The 13,673-nt window shown below is 36.3% G+C and overlaps 2 protein-coding genes across 3 annotated transcripts; one reads left to right on the top strand and one right to left on the bottom strand.

The window, feature by feature from the left end:
- Window positions 1–2,828: 2,828 nt before the first annotated feature.
- On the top strand, window positions 2,829–6,218 carry LOC136217877 (pentatricopeptide repeat-containing protein At1g18485). Of its 2 annotated transcripts, XR_010683562.1 has the most exons (2): window positions 3,000–5,884; window positions 6,134–6,218. XR_010683562.1 is itself a non-coding variant. In XM_066004561.1 (1 exon), the coding sequence occupies exon 1, from the start codon at window positions 3,126–3,128 to the stop codon at window positions 5,769–5,771; it is 2,646 nt and encodes an 881-aa protein (XP_065860633.1). In that variant the 5' UTR covers window positions 2,829–3,125; the 3' UTR covers window positions 5,772–6,014. The 2 variants fall into 2 exon arrangements, 1 of the variants encoding a protein (XP_065860633.1); XM_066004561.1 differs by lacking the exon at window positions 6,134–6,218 and having other exon boundaries at window positions 2,829–6,014.
- A 339-nt stretch (window positions 6,219–6,557) lies between these two features.
- On the bottom strand, window positions 6,558–11,231 carry LOC136217876 (D-aminoacyl-tRNA deacylase). Its single transcript, XM_066004560.1, has 9 exons — window positions 10,953–11,231; window positions 10,703–10,883; window positions 10,465–10,607; window positions 10,295–10,358; window positions 9,582–9,634; window positions 9,038–9,093; window positions 8,560–8,634; window positions 7,977–8,150; window positions 6,558–7,041 (listed from the first exon to the last, which is right to left on the bottom strand). The coding sequence occupies exons 1-9, from the start codon at window positions 11,052–11,054 to the stop codon at window positions 6,954–6,956; spliced, it is 936 nt and encodes a 311-aa protein (XP_065860632.1). The 5' UTR covers window positions 11,055–11,231; the 3' UTR covers window positions 6,558–6,953.
- Between the last annotated feature and the right edge of the window lie 2,442 nt (window positions 11,232–13,673).

Below are 13,673 nucleotides of genomic sequence, written 5' to 3'. Positions count from 1 at the left end.
TTTCGGTTTCGGTTTCGGGTTAAAGTTTCAAAAACCGCGGTTAACGGTTAACCGAACCGTTTAAAAAATATAATTTTAAAAAAAAAATTAATATATAATTATATAACATAGATTATAAGATTAAAAAAAAGTCTTTAACATAGATTATAACATATATTAATATAAATATATAGCATAAATTATACTTGAATGTAAACTTGATGGATTAATCTTGTAATAAGTATTTTGACGAAATATTATTTACATTTTGTTATGTTTTAAATGTAAACTTGATGGATTGTTTTTTAGTTCGGTACTTATGTTTGAATTCTGAACTTTTATATGAATTCGTTTCGTTTGAATTTTTGAAATGATGTGTATTTTAATATTGTTTAAAGATTTAGGTTTGGGTAAAAATTATGGTTAACCGTTGATTTTTGGTTAACTGGTGAGAATTGGTTAAAAACCGTTAACCGAAAAACCTAACCGAAATTAATGGTTAACCGGTTGTATGGTTAACCGATTGATATGGACCGGTTTCGGTTTGAATGGTTAAAAAACCGTTGATAACGGTTCGGTTAAATTTTTTTGCCTAATGGACCGATTAACCGAACCGTACCCACCCCTAGAGGTAATTTGTAAAATCAGACCTTTTGAATCAAATCGACCCTTTTGAAAAAATTACGATAACATTTTTTGACAAAATGTTTGAGTTTGAAAACTATACAAACCCATGTTTGTAAGTTTTAAAACCATAAAACTGTATTATAACTACTAATGGGACTCTGCAAATTGTTCTAAAATTTTTATCTTTATTTTATTTGGTTCTTCTTTATCTGGTTCTTCTTTATCTAGTAAAAAATTAATTAAATTATCAAAAAGTTCCGGATAAACTATGAAAGGAGATGGTTTAAAATAGAACTAGTTTTAGACCCGTGCGATGTACGGATTCATCTTAATATATAAATATTAATAAAAATATAATTTAATAATTATAATTTAAATTCTGTAGAACTCTTAAATATAGTACGAATAAAATAATCTTTTTTTAAATAAATATAATAATATAACTAAAGTTAATATATTATATTTTTTATCAGTAAAAAAGGAGGAAGTGACACCTCAGCTCCATCGTTACTGTTTTATATTATATATAGATAGATATGCAGAGAATTAGAGAGATTTTAGGGATTAATTTAAATTATGTAGAACTTTTAGATATAGATATGCAGAGAATTAGAGAGATTTTGGGGATTAGTTTACATTCTATAGAACTTTTAGATATAGATATGCAGAGAATTAGAGAGATTTTAGGGATTAATTTAAATTCTGTAGAACTCTTAGATATAGTACGAATAAAATAATCTTTTTATAAATAAATATAATAATATAACTAAAGTTAATATATTATATTTTTTATCAGTAAAAAAAGAGGAAGTGACACCTCAGCTCCATCGTTACTGTTTTATATTATATATAGATGATTTCTTTACTAACACTTTTTGTATGTTTTTTTTACAAATAAAGGTGAACTTGGCCTTTAAAGTTATATTTAGAGTCAATTTATTCCAAATCAATTTTTGGGTATTAAGCCCGTCCTTAAAGTTGGTATAGATAGTGAAATTAACTTATGATCAAACTAGTCTTAAAAGTATGATATGTTTTTTTATATCCGAACTTTATTATGTTTATATTTTGATACTTGAAGTGTATTTTTATATTTAAAAGGTGTTGAAACCATAATTATCTAAAAAATCCTTGAAATAGGAGTATGGGTCATGAACCATTAATTTTGATAGAAACTCTTAAAAACAGAGGCAAAAACCTCATTCAACTCCTCAAGATAGTATTAGTGCATTAATATTATGCATTGATGCATAACCCTTTTGAAATAATGAATGTTGTGCGGAGTTTATTCTTTTAAATAATTTTTTTTCCAAATGAAATAATAATATTTAGTAAAATATGACAAAAATAAATTTCGGATATATTTTATTTACAAAAAAGAATCTAATTTTATATAAGAATTAATTAAATTTTAAATCTATTCAATTTTTTTTTTAAAAAAAATACTTATAAAGTAATTAAATTAAGTGATAAAATGTGTTTAAAAAAAGTGATAAAATATGAGAAAAATAAATAGAGATCAAAACTGCACTAATAAAGAAAATCTCTAAAATTCCCGTGAAATATGAGTATAGGATCATGAACAATTAATTCTGATAGAAACTCCTCAAAACAGAGGTAAAAAAAAACCTCACTAAACCCCTCAAAATAGTATTGGTGCATCGATATTCTGCACTGGCATATAAAGCAATGTGTCGATGTCAAAGCATTATGTAGTTATGCGGAATATAGTATTTTTTAAGTATAAAAATAGATTTCGGATATCAAAATGTAAACATTATAAAGTTCATGTATCAAAAATATATTAAACTTTAAAGGCTGATTTGATCGCTGGGTTAATTTGACATTTCACACTAATTTTAATGACTACTTAAGATTGATTTGGGTTAAATTGATCGTTCGTTCCAACTTTAAGGATCAATTTGATCCGTGTTTATACTGGTTAAATTCATGTTCAACTCTAATTTGAAATAATATATATTAACACTTTTTGTATGTTTTTTTACTGATTAAATGCATGTTCAACTCTAAATTGAAATTCTATGTTATTATATAGCAAAATTCCGATTTTGAAATTCAATACCTATTATGCTTGCAGCCTCAAAGTTGAAGGGTCATTGATGTATTTTACCTCAAAGTTTGTTAACCGTTAGTATTTTATCCGCTTTAGATCACAAGAAGTTGGAAGAGGAGGAAGTCAGTTGGCAACCTCCACTATGATTTCTCTGCAACACCTCAATTATCATAACCAGTTTCACTTCCACATAAAAAGAACCAATCTTGGTCCCTATAGAACCCATTTCTTCCAATCATCTCCTAAACCAACATCATCTCTCAATTTCTCTTCCCAAACTCACCAAACCCACTCTCCTTCTGCAATCAGGGACCCTTCCCAACACCTCTCTTTTCTACCTCAGATTACTCGCCTCTGCCAAACCGGCAACTTAGCTGAAGCTTTATCCCTTGTTAAGTCAAGCATACAAGATGCTACATCCAATTCATCACAAACAAAAGAAGCAATGGGTATTTTGCTTCAGGCCTGTGGCCGTCGAAAAGATATTCAGACTGGTACAAAAATACATGACATTGTTTCAAAATCAAACCTTTATTGCAATGACTATGTTCTTAATACCCGTCTCATTACAATGTATGCCATGTGTGGGTACATTTTGGGTTCTCGTCTACTGTTTGATAATTTGCAGAGGAAGAATTTGTTTCAATGGAATGCAATGGTTAGTGGGTATACTAGAAACGAACTCTATGGTGATGCAATTAATGTGTTTGTAGAATTGATAACTGATTCAGAGTTTAAACCTGATAATTTTACATTCCCATGTGTGATTAAGGCATGTGGTTTGCTCTCAGATGCTGGGTTTGGGGAGGTGATTCATGGAATGGTGATAAAGATGGGTATGTTTTTGGATGTTTTTGTGGGTAATGCATTGATTGCAATGTATGGGAAATGTGGGTTAGTTGAGGAAGCTGTGAAAGTGTTTGATTATATGCCAGTGAGAAACTTGGTTTCCTGGAATTCAATGATTTGTGGTTTCTCTGAGAATGGGTATTCTCAAGAATGTTTTAATGTGTTGGTGGAGATGATGATGATGGGTGAGGAGGGGCTTTTGCCTGATAATGCCACTATAGTGACTGTATTACCAGTTTGTGCAAGAGAAGCAACAGTTGATATGGGAATGGGAATCCATAGTTTGGCTGTGAAACTGGGGTTGAGTGAAGAGGTAATGGTGAATAACTCTTTGGTAGACATGTACACGAAATGTCGGTGCACGTCTGAAGCGGAAGTTTTGTTTCACAGGAACAAGAGCAAAAATGTGGTTTCGTGGAACACAATAATTGGGAGTTTCTCTAAAGAAGGATATGTTTGCAAGACATTTGATCTTCTAAGGAAAATGCAGATGCAGGTAGGGATAGAGATTAATCATGTCACTGTGCTGAACATTCTACCTATTTTTTCAGGGAGGTCTCAGTTGCTGAGTTTAAAGGAACTTCACGGATATTCAATTCGAAAGGGGTTTTACTACGATGAATTGGTGGCGAATGCAACTGTTGCAGCCTATGCCAAGTGTGGAGTGCTGAGTTCTGCTGAGCGTGTCTTTTGCAGCATGGAAATAAAGACTGTTAACTCTTGGAATGCAGTTATTGGTGGATTTGCACAGAATGGTGATCCCAGGAGGGCCTTAGAATTGTATATTCAAATGACTAGTAGTGGATTACAACCTGACTGGTTTACCATTGGTGGTCTGCTTTTAGCTTGTGCCCACCTAAAATCCCTGCGTTATGGCAAAGAGGTGCATGGATTTGTGCTTAGAAATAGATTAGAAAATGATTCATTTATTGGCATCTCATTATTATCCCTTTATATCCATTGCGGAAAATCATCTTCTGCGCGTATTTTGTTTGATGGCATGCAAGAAAAAACAACAGTGTCTTGGAATGCAATGATCTCCGGTTACTCACAAAACAGACTTCCAGAGGAAGCTCTGACTTTATTTCGTAAAATGCTTTCTAATGGAATTCAACCATGTGACATTGCTATAGTGAGTGTTCTTGGGGCTTGTTCGCAGCTTTCAGCTTTGCAGCTTGGGAAAGAAACTCACTGTTATGCGTTAAAAACTTTCGGTACAGAAGATGCTTTTGTGGCGTGTTCAATAATAGATATGTATGCAAAAAGCGGATGCATAAAAGAATCTCGCTGTGTTTTTGTTGAACTTAGAGAAAAGGATGTGGCATCATGGAATGCTATAATTTCTGCATATGCAATTCATGGACAGGGAAAAGAGGCAATATATCTATTTGAGAAAATGAAGAACATTGGCAAAAACCCTGACTTTTTCACATTTATCAGTATCTTGACAGTATGCAGTCATGCAGGGTTAGTTGAAGAAGGTTTGAAATATTTCAGTGAGATGCAGAATTCACACGGGATAGAACCAAAACTGGAGCATTATGCATGTCTTATAGATATGCTCGGCCGTGCTGGAAGATTGGACGATGCTTTAAGGCTTCTCAACGAGATGCCTGAGCAACCAGATAGTGGAATCTGGAGCTCATTGCTAAGTTCCTGCAGAATTTTTGGTGCTCTAGGAATGGGGGAGAAAGTAGCAGAAAAGCTGTTAGAATTAGAACCAAAGAAAGTAGAGAACTATGTACTAGTCTCGAACTTGTATGCTGAGTCAGGTCGGTGGGAAGATGTAAGAAGGATGAGGCGAACAATGAAGAATAAGGGCCTTAAGAAGGATGCGGGACGCAGTTGGATTGAACTTGGAGGTAAGATATATAATTTCATTGCTGGTGACAATTTGCTGCCGGAGTCAGAAGACATAAGAACCGTGTGGAGACAAATGGAGAAGAAGATAAGGAAAATTGGATACAAACCTCACACAAGTTGTGTTCTTCATGAGGTGGAGGAAGAGGAGAAGATTGAAATATTAAGAGGGCACAGTGAGAAGCTTGCAATATGTTTTGGGTTGTTAAAGACAAGAAAGGGTACAACTCTCAGAGTTTTCAAGAATCTTCGCATTTGTATAGATTGTCATAACGCTGCTAAGTTAATATCAAAGGTAGTTGAAAGGGAGATAATCATGAGAGACAACAAGCGTTTTCATCACTTTAGAAATGGTACCTGTTCTTGTGGAGATTATTGGTGAAGAGAGTTTCCGATAAATTGTTAGCGAGGTAGAGGATCCTTTATTGCATAAATGATTATTCCAACCCTGCAGATCCTGTCAAAAAGATCAAACTGAGACTATCAAGATCCAAGGTACATTCAACAACTTGTATATTTGTTCCTAATATGTAAATATGCATACTATGTACCTAACAGCTTTGAATTGGTATTCTTTATTCCCAATTCAAATAACATTTGGAATTGTTATACGGAGCTAAGCTTAGCATCATTTTGTGTTTTCCGCGAGCACATGCTATGCTTATTCACCATTTAAAATTATACCCTAAACTACAAACAGTGAACCCATTGAATCCTTGCCATAACCTGATTTTGCTGCGACAGGGATGTTTTCAGAAAATGAGGAATGCAATCAAAGGCCTAAGACTCCATTATTCAATTGTAGTCTTTGAGAAATCCCTATGAATAGTCATGACAAAAGCCATTTTTTCCGCCTCTCTATTTTCAGACAATCAACCCCTTGACTGAAGTGGATTATGCGGCGCAAGTTGACTGGGAATGGGAGATACGTCTAACGGAAAGTGACAAATATGTCAGACAGATTTATCAGTCAAGGGTTAGATTATCCAAAATTTACATGTATAGGGCTAACAAATACCAAATCAAAGTGCAATAGCTTATTCAAAAAAATCCAGGCAAGTACAAAAAAGAATAAAAAAAATGGCTTTTGCCGACAGGATCATTCTAACCAGATAAGGATTCAATCATATGGGAAATAAGTATGCACTCTAATCTCACAAGATTGATAAAACCTAACCGTCAATATCATCAAAGATAAATAAAGCTTAAAGCTTAATATCATGAGAAATCTATAGCAACTCCACTGAATGGATCATCATGCTTCCAGATCCGTAGAGCATTTTTCCCTTAGTAGAACATTATTATTTTGATAAATTATAATTAAAGACTCATGAATTCAGGTTTATACTAAAAATACATGTGTGAAGCACCAAGGATCTGTTTCTTTTCAGATGTATACAATGCTAATTAGATTGAATAACTCGGGGTGAACTTTTTACAAGTTGTCTGCATGTGGTGCTTTCTTCTTAGCAAAAGGCTTTATATATCCTTGTGCCTTCCCATCCAACATACCCTTACCTGCTTACAGAATTATAAAGCAAGTCCTTATGCACCAGCACCGTGATCAATAGAAATCATTAGGCTTCCCAATTTTAATGTTTTGCTCTCCTAGAAATCCTGTAATAGCATTTCTTTGCCAGCTCTTGAAGCTCCTGAAGTCAATAATACATATAAAGTTAGATATTATTGAACTAAAATTCATCCAACACCAATGCATTTGCAAGAAAATCTACAGAATGCTTATGAAATGTACATAACTCCGAAGTTAAAAACAAAAGCATTTTTAAATAATGACAAACAAAATTCTAGGATTCCCAGTATTTGTATTCCTTTTTTCCACTGCTTGTCATGCTGGAAGATATCAGCCGCTATTCTTGGCAAAACCAAGAGATAACATCATTTGCAAGTACTGAAATTGGCCCATTGGTGTAGACAAGTACTGAATTTGGTCCATGGGAAGAAATATGGTAAAATTTCTAGGTCCATTGGTGTAGACAAGTACTGAAATCGGTCCGATGTTAATGCCCTGGACACTAAGTCAATAACAACCTAGAAAAAAAAAAAGGAATTCCATAGTGTTTAGGGTAGACATACCCTTCAAGTCTCCACTAGCCATTACTTTTGAAAGCATTTGCACAACTAACCAAAACACTTCAATTCAGGTAAATATGGAAACGCGAAACTAATTCAACCTCTTCTTATCTTCTTTGACACGGAAACAGACATGGAAGTGGACATGGAAACCGACACAGTAAACTTGGAGGACTGAAGAGTGGCAAAGGGATGTAGTGGTGAGGGGTAGGGGAAGACCTAAGCAAACTTGGAGGAGGGTGATCGAGAGTGATATGAGTTTATTGGGGATTGAGGAAAATATGGTAGTGGATAGGAAAGAGTGGAGGGAGAGAATTTGTGTCGCCGACACGACTTGATTTCACGGTTTTATATGATGGTTCATGTTAGCCGACCCCGAATCATTTCGGGACTAAGGCTTTGTTGTTGTTGTTGTGAAATACCACTCTTTAGTATTCAGAGTGCACTGACAACATTGTCTGGCAGACCATCCAAAGAATCTTCTCATAGAACTTACTTGTGATCAAGATGTGCCAAAATTTCCCCACCTGGGAAAGCTGATTTGGTAGCCTCAAATGCTGCTTTAATTGATTCTCTCCAAGTTCCGCCAATATCTTTTTTCGTTTGACTTGGCTCCTCCATGGGTAAAGAGTACCCTGAAAGTAGGTGGGCGACCCAGACACCATCTTTTCTACAATTACAAAACAAATATAATTTTTATTAGGCAACATGTCATCTCAGAGAATCATAAATAGAAATTGCACCAAGCAAATAACAGCAAGATATATCAGATCTCAATTCTTAACAGCGACAAGTGTGTTATTTGACTCATGAAAACAAAACAGCAGGCAACGAAAAGGTGAAGCCTAAAGTAATATACAACATGGAACAATTCCCATTCCACATGAACTGCTGTAATATGCTCATAAAGGCGCGTTCATTATACAAATAGATAAAAAATGTTAAAACATAGTATCACAAACATAAGTTGTGCGAAGTAGCAAGCACATTAGTGGCATAAAGTAGGAAGCAGATAAGTGGTGCAAAATATCAAGTTTGAACTTCTATAGAAATGCTAAGAGGTGTTAAGTAAAACTTACAGAACTATATCCATATGTCGAGGTGCATAGTGTCCACCACCTATTCCAAGAAGGACCCTTCTCTTGTCATTTGCACTAAGTAGAAATAGATGAGAACAAAGTTTAGAGAAGCATCACTGAGAAGAAGCTAACAGTTTTAATAATTTAAAAAAGAAAAAAGTAAAGAAAACTGTCGTGGAGTACAATATCTAATACAACTGAAAGTTTACTTCCATTCTAGTTCTAGACAACACATTTATGTATGATTCACTACCTCGCATTCACAAGAATATTCGTAAGAAGTATCACAATAAATTTTTACCCATTATGTAAAATGCACATCAATATCGCACAGAGGAGGATCTTAAAATGTTACAGGAAGAAAGACCTCCTAGTCTAAGCATGTTAAGCTGGTAAGTAAATATTTGAGTTGAACACTATGTCACCCTACATTATATCACTTGAGAAAAGCATATTGGTTAGCATCTGAGGCTATTACCTGCTCCAGTTTCCTATTGAGCCACCTTCTCCAAGCCCAAGTCCTTCCCAAACTAACTTCAAGCACAAACAGCACCAATTTATCAGGAAAGTTAATTCGTGCTTTCATAAGCATATCTATTATGCTAGCACGGCAAGCTGTTTGTTTAGCTAAAAGCTGAGAAGAGATTTTTGAGCACTTAATATCTATGTCAAAAATGAGGGAAAAGATTTTTTTCATATCCTTAAGCAAAATTTGAACGAATCACATTTCACAAGCAAAATCAACATTTCACTACAGATGATTTTATCAAAATACCTTCAGGATGTATGAATATGCTAAACTACTTTAATGTGGTTGCTTCTATTTTATGACATCCTTCTGTTAGCTTCTAGTCTTTAAACAAAAACTATCATATTACAAGATCCGGAGCAAGTTTTCTTTTTTTTTTTTTTTTTTTTTTTTTTTTTTGCAAAAGAAAAGAAAAGCTTAAAGCTAGTAGTTGAAATTTGAACAACTGCTGCTCAATCTGAATAAGATCAAAAGTATCAAGAGTATACTCAACTAGAGCAACAACTTTTGCCGCATCCAGCCTCTTCCAATACTCTTCGGTGCTACCTATATCCAGCCAATCACCCAGTCAAAGATATAAAATAGTTTCACAGTGATAAAGATTAATTAGAAAATGCACCAACCAACTATTACTTCGCCTTTTCCATTTAGAGAAAGTACTAGTTATTGTATCAGTGGATTAGGTTCACATTTTTCTCACAAACACATGCTTAACACAAGCTATTTTCATATGGAGCCTAAATATTTGCAAGTGAAGGAATCCTATTATTCCTCTGTGTTCATTGTGTAATTTTCTGACAAGGATGTGCTTTTCTTATTGAATCATATTGAAATTATTACAGCTAACGTTCAACAAATTGCAACATAACCTGAATGGTCAAGGAAAACAAACAATGCATTGGCAACTGGTGTTGATCCTAACTGCTAAATATATCATATCATAAAGAACATAATCAATCCATGTAACAATCTTTTAAATATATCTATAAGAATATATATATAATGATTCATTTTAAGTCTTTTGAGGAGGAAAACCAAAAAAGATCATTATGATCTCCTAGTCAGTTCTGCATTATGCTTCATTACAACCCGTATTGTTAAGTTTCAACAAAAACAATGGCTCTAAAATTGTTTCAGATAACAGTAACAGCAACTAGGAAAGAAATACACTATCGTATAACTATATTAAAATGGTGGAGAATATACCAATTTCAATGAACATAGTCGGTTTACTAGTCACTGGCCCATGATGAGTAGCCTCCAAAGTAATCTACATTCGAGCCAAAATATATGTATAGTGTATATATTAAGCCACTTAAGCATTTTACAGTAAGCTGCACACTGCAGCAACAAAAGAAGTAAAAACGAAATAATACCTCAAATTCAGGAACTAAATTATGAGATTGGGCGATTTTCTTCAAGAGTCTAAGCCATGGCCCCATCCTCGGATCAGGTGGTGCAGCCCATCCAGGTCTCCCGCCTTGTGGCGGGACATCTCCGTCCCGCAAGTGAGGCACTCCTATAAGAAAAGGAAAGGAAAAAAAAAATCACTTACATTTCCAATTTCAATTAAAACATGGACGCACAAAGAGAGAAAAAGAGCTAAGCATATACCAATTGGATGAATGGTAAGAGCGGGACGATTCGAAACGGCAGTGTGTTTGCTGAAAAAGATTACCTCATCGACCACCTCACCTGTGGCGTCCTCCCACCGGCGGTCCAAGTCGTCCTCTACCACGATACTTTTATCATGTTGCAATAGTCTCACTTGTTGTATGCTAAAACTTTTCATTTCCTGCACAGTTTTTCATTATACATTATTGAGTACAAATAATGCTTGAAGTTTGGAAAATGAAAGGTTAACCTGAAGGGAGGGGCCAGGTTGCCATCCGGGCATGGCCAAGAGGGCGGTAGCAGGGTTGATGGAGGCGGGATCGGTGGTTGTGGCCACCAGTAACGTTACCATATTTGGTATTCTGGTCTCTCTCTAGGATTCCTAATATGTGATTGCTTTTTTCTTCCTTGGGAATGTGATATTTATATGTAGCAGACCATATTCTCCGATCCCGTGGGTAATGGTACGCCCATAGATTTGGGGTGCGATGCAGCGTCATACAAAGAAAGCAGAGGCATTCTATTTCTCTGCCGATTGGCGTACTATTGAAACATATAGCGGAGATTAAACCAAAGGGTAAATAATTTATTAGTCCCTTATTTTATTTTATTTTTTATAGGAAAGGAAAAGAAAAAAAACAAAAAACGCTCAACCCGGGATCAACCTAGGGAAACTGACTCCCACCATATCCTCCAAAATCAAAGAAGAGATGAAGCCCGGAGGAGAAAAAAAAGTAGAAAAACCCAACAACACAGAGTGCCCTTCCAACGCCAGACGATCCGCAACGCGGTTTTGCTCTCTAAAGATATGAGCAAACTCAATAAACTCAAAAGAAGACCCGATCCTTATAATACTTTTAATGATGTTCAGATTATTTCGGCAAATAGTATTGCCTTCCGAAATCATTCTAACCGCTTCTTGGTTGTCTGATTCGACAAGAATCTTTTTCACCCCTAGATTCTTAGCAAGCTTTAGACCTGAAAAAATACCCCAAAGTTCTGCCGAAAAGGAAGAACCAATGCCCAAGTTCTGGGAGAAGCCAGAAACCCATCTACCACCATCATCTCTAATGATACCTCCTGCGGCAATTCTCCCATCACTAAGACAAGACCCATCCGTGTTGAGCTTAACCACCCCTTCCCTTGACCTACGCCAGCCTAAAAGACTAACCTCTTTCCTCTGAACAGCTCTAGCCAAGGGGTCATCAGCAAAACTATCAACCATGGTATTAAGTTTCTTAGAAAAGAAATCAAGGACATTAGGCTGAAAAGACACTCCACCTCCAAAGATCTCCTCATTCCGCCATTTCCAAAGCTGATGGCAAACCATCACAAACAGAAGAACCTCCTTCTCCCCAGGCAGAAGAACCCCTTTGATTCCATCAACAAACCAATCATTCTCAGAATGGGTAAGAAAGGAAGAAAGCACATACCTCGGGAGAATTTTCCTCCACACCTCTTTACTTTCCTCACAATCCCTGAGCGCATGGCACAGGGTTTCCTCAAAACCTCTACATCTCCCACAGGCTCCAGAATCTACCAGATGTCTTCTTTTTCTATCTGCATTAGTAAGCAACCTATTCCTAGCTCCCATCCACAGGAAGCTTCTCATGCGGTACGGCACTTTTAAGGCCCAAATCGTCTTCCACACACCCGGGGAAAAAGACTCCAAACCCTGATAAAACGCATGAAAAGCAGATTTACACGAATAGGTCCCATTGTTTTTCAGGACCCAACAGTAACTATCCTTGTCCTCCAAATGATTACTAATCTGAATCCCTCTGATAGTTAGGAGCGTTTCCAGATTGAGGAAAGCCTCAAATTTATCCCACATCCACTCACCCTCAGAGTTCACAACGTCAGCAATCCTCCAGTCTTGGGTGTCCAAAGGAGGCAAGGAAGTACAAACTTCCAACAAAGGTTTTTTCCCTATCCAAGTATCCTTCCAGAAGCTGATTGACCTGCCATTACCCACGTTCCACCCAATACCATGACAAAACTCAGCAAAAATAGCATTGATGCCTTTCCAAAGAAAGGAGCAATTAAGCATTCTATCCTTAGGACCCCCAAAAACTTTATCCTTTCGATACTTCCCACAGAGAAGCTGGACCCACAGAGCCGAAGGGGACTGCCACATCCGCCACAGGAGTTTCATTAATAAGACTTTATTATTGTCTTCGGCTCTCCTAATGCCCAGACCTCCCATAGCCTTAGGCTGACAAACCTCCCTCCAAGGAACAAGGTGGATTTTCCTTCCTTCCTCAGCTTCGCCCCACAGGAATCTACGATTAATTTTATCCAGATCTTTAAGCACAGGGCTAGGAAGATGACAAGCCTGCATAATGTGGTTGGGGGCCGCACAATTAACTGATTGGATTAGCGTAAGGCGGCCAGCGAGAGAGAGAGAGAGTCTTAGCTTTCCACGTGGCACATCTCATATTAGCCTTATCCAAAGTATCTTTAAAAGACATTTTAGATACTCTAGCACTATGAAGGGGAACACCCAGATACTTCCCGAGAGAGTTGGTCAGAGGAATACCCGAGATATCACTCAACCTCTTACAGACTCTTTTATCCATATTGTTAGAGCACAACATCCTAGATTTTTGGATATTGAGCTTCTGACCCGAGGCCGAACAGAAACACTCAAGGATGTCCATAATCAAACTCAACTGCTCTTCATTGCCTTCCAGAAAAATTAGAACATCATCTGCAAAGAAAAGGTGAGTAACCTGGGGGCAGAAACGATTGATAGCCACCGGGTGGAAATTCCCACTATCAACAGCATCTTGGATCAGATGAGACAACCTTTCCATTGCGATAACAAAAAGGAAGGGACTCATAGGATCACCTTGACGGATACCTCTGCCCGGAGAGAATTCCTCTGACATATCCCCATTAATCATAACTTGAAAAACATGAGAAGAGATGCACACCTTAATAAGACTCCTCCAACTATCAGGGATCCTAG

Source organism: Euphorbia lathyris, chromosome 2, assembly GCF_963576675.1.
Source record: "Euphorbia lathyris chromosome 2, ddEupLath1.1, whole genome shotgun sequence".
Classification (NCBI taxonomy): domain Eukaryota; kingdom Viridiplantae; phylum Streptophyta; class Magnoliopsida; order Malpighiales; family Euphorbiaceae; genus Euphorbia; species Euphorbia lathyris.
Note: the sequence above shows the minus strand (reverse complement) of the source record. Positions and strands in the feature narration are given on the sequence as shown.

Coding starts and splice junctions, on each gene's coding strand:
- LOC136217877 (XM_066004561.1), top strand. CDS start 3,126: ATGGGTATTTTGCTTCAGGCCTGTGGCCGTCGAAAAGATATTCAGACT.
- LOC136217876 (XM_066004560.1), bottom strand. CDS start 11,054: ATGGTAACGTTACTGGTGGCCACAACCACCGATCCCGCCTCCATCAAC. Junction 10,884..10,952: donor AACCTGGCCCCTCCCTTCAG/GTTAACCTTTCA, acceptor AAAACTGTGCAG/GAAATGAAAAGTTTTAGCAT. Junction 9,635..10,294: donor GACTATGTTCATTGAAATTG/GTATATTCTCCA, acceptor GGCTGGATATAG/GTAGCACCGAAGAGTATTGG.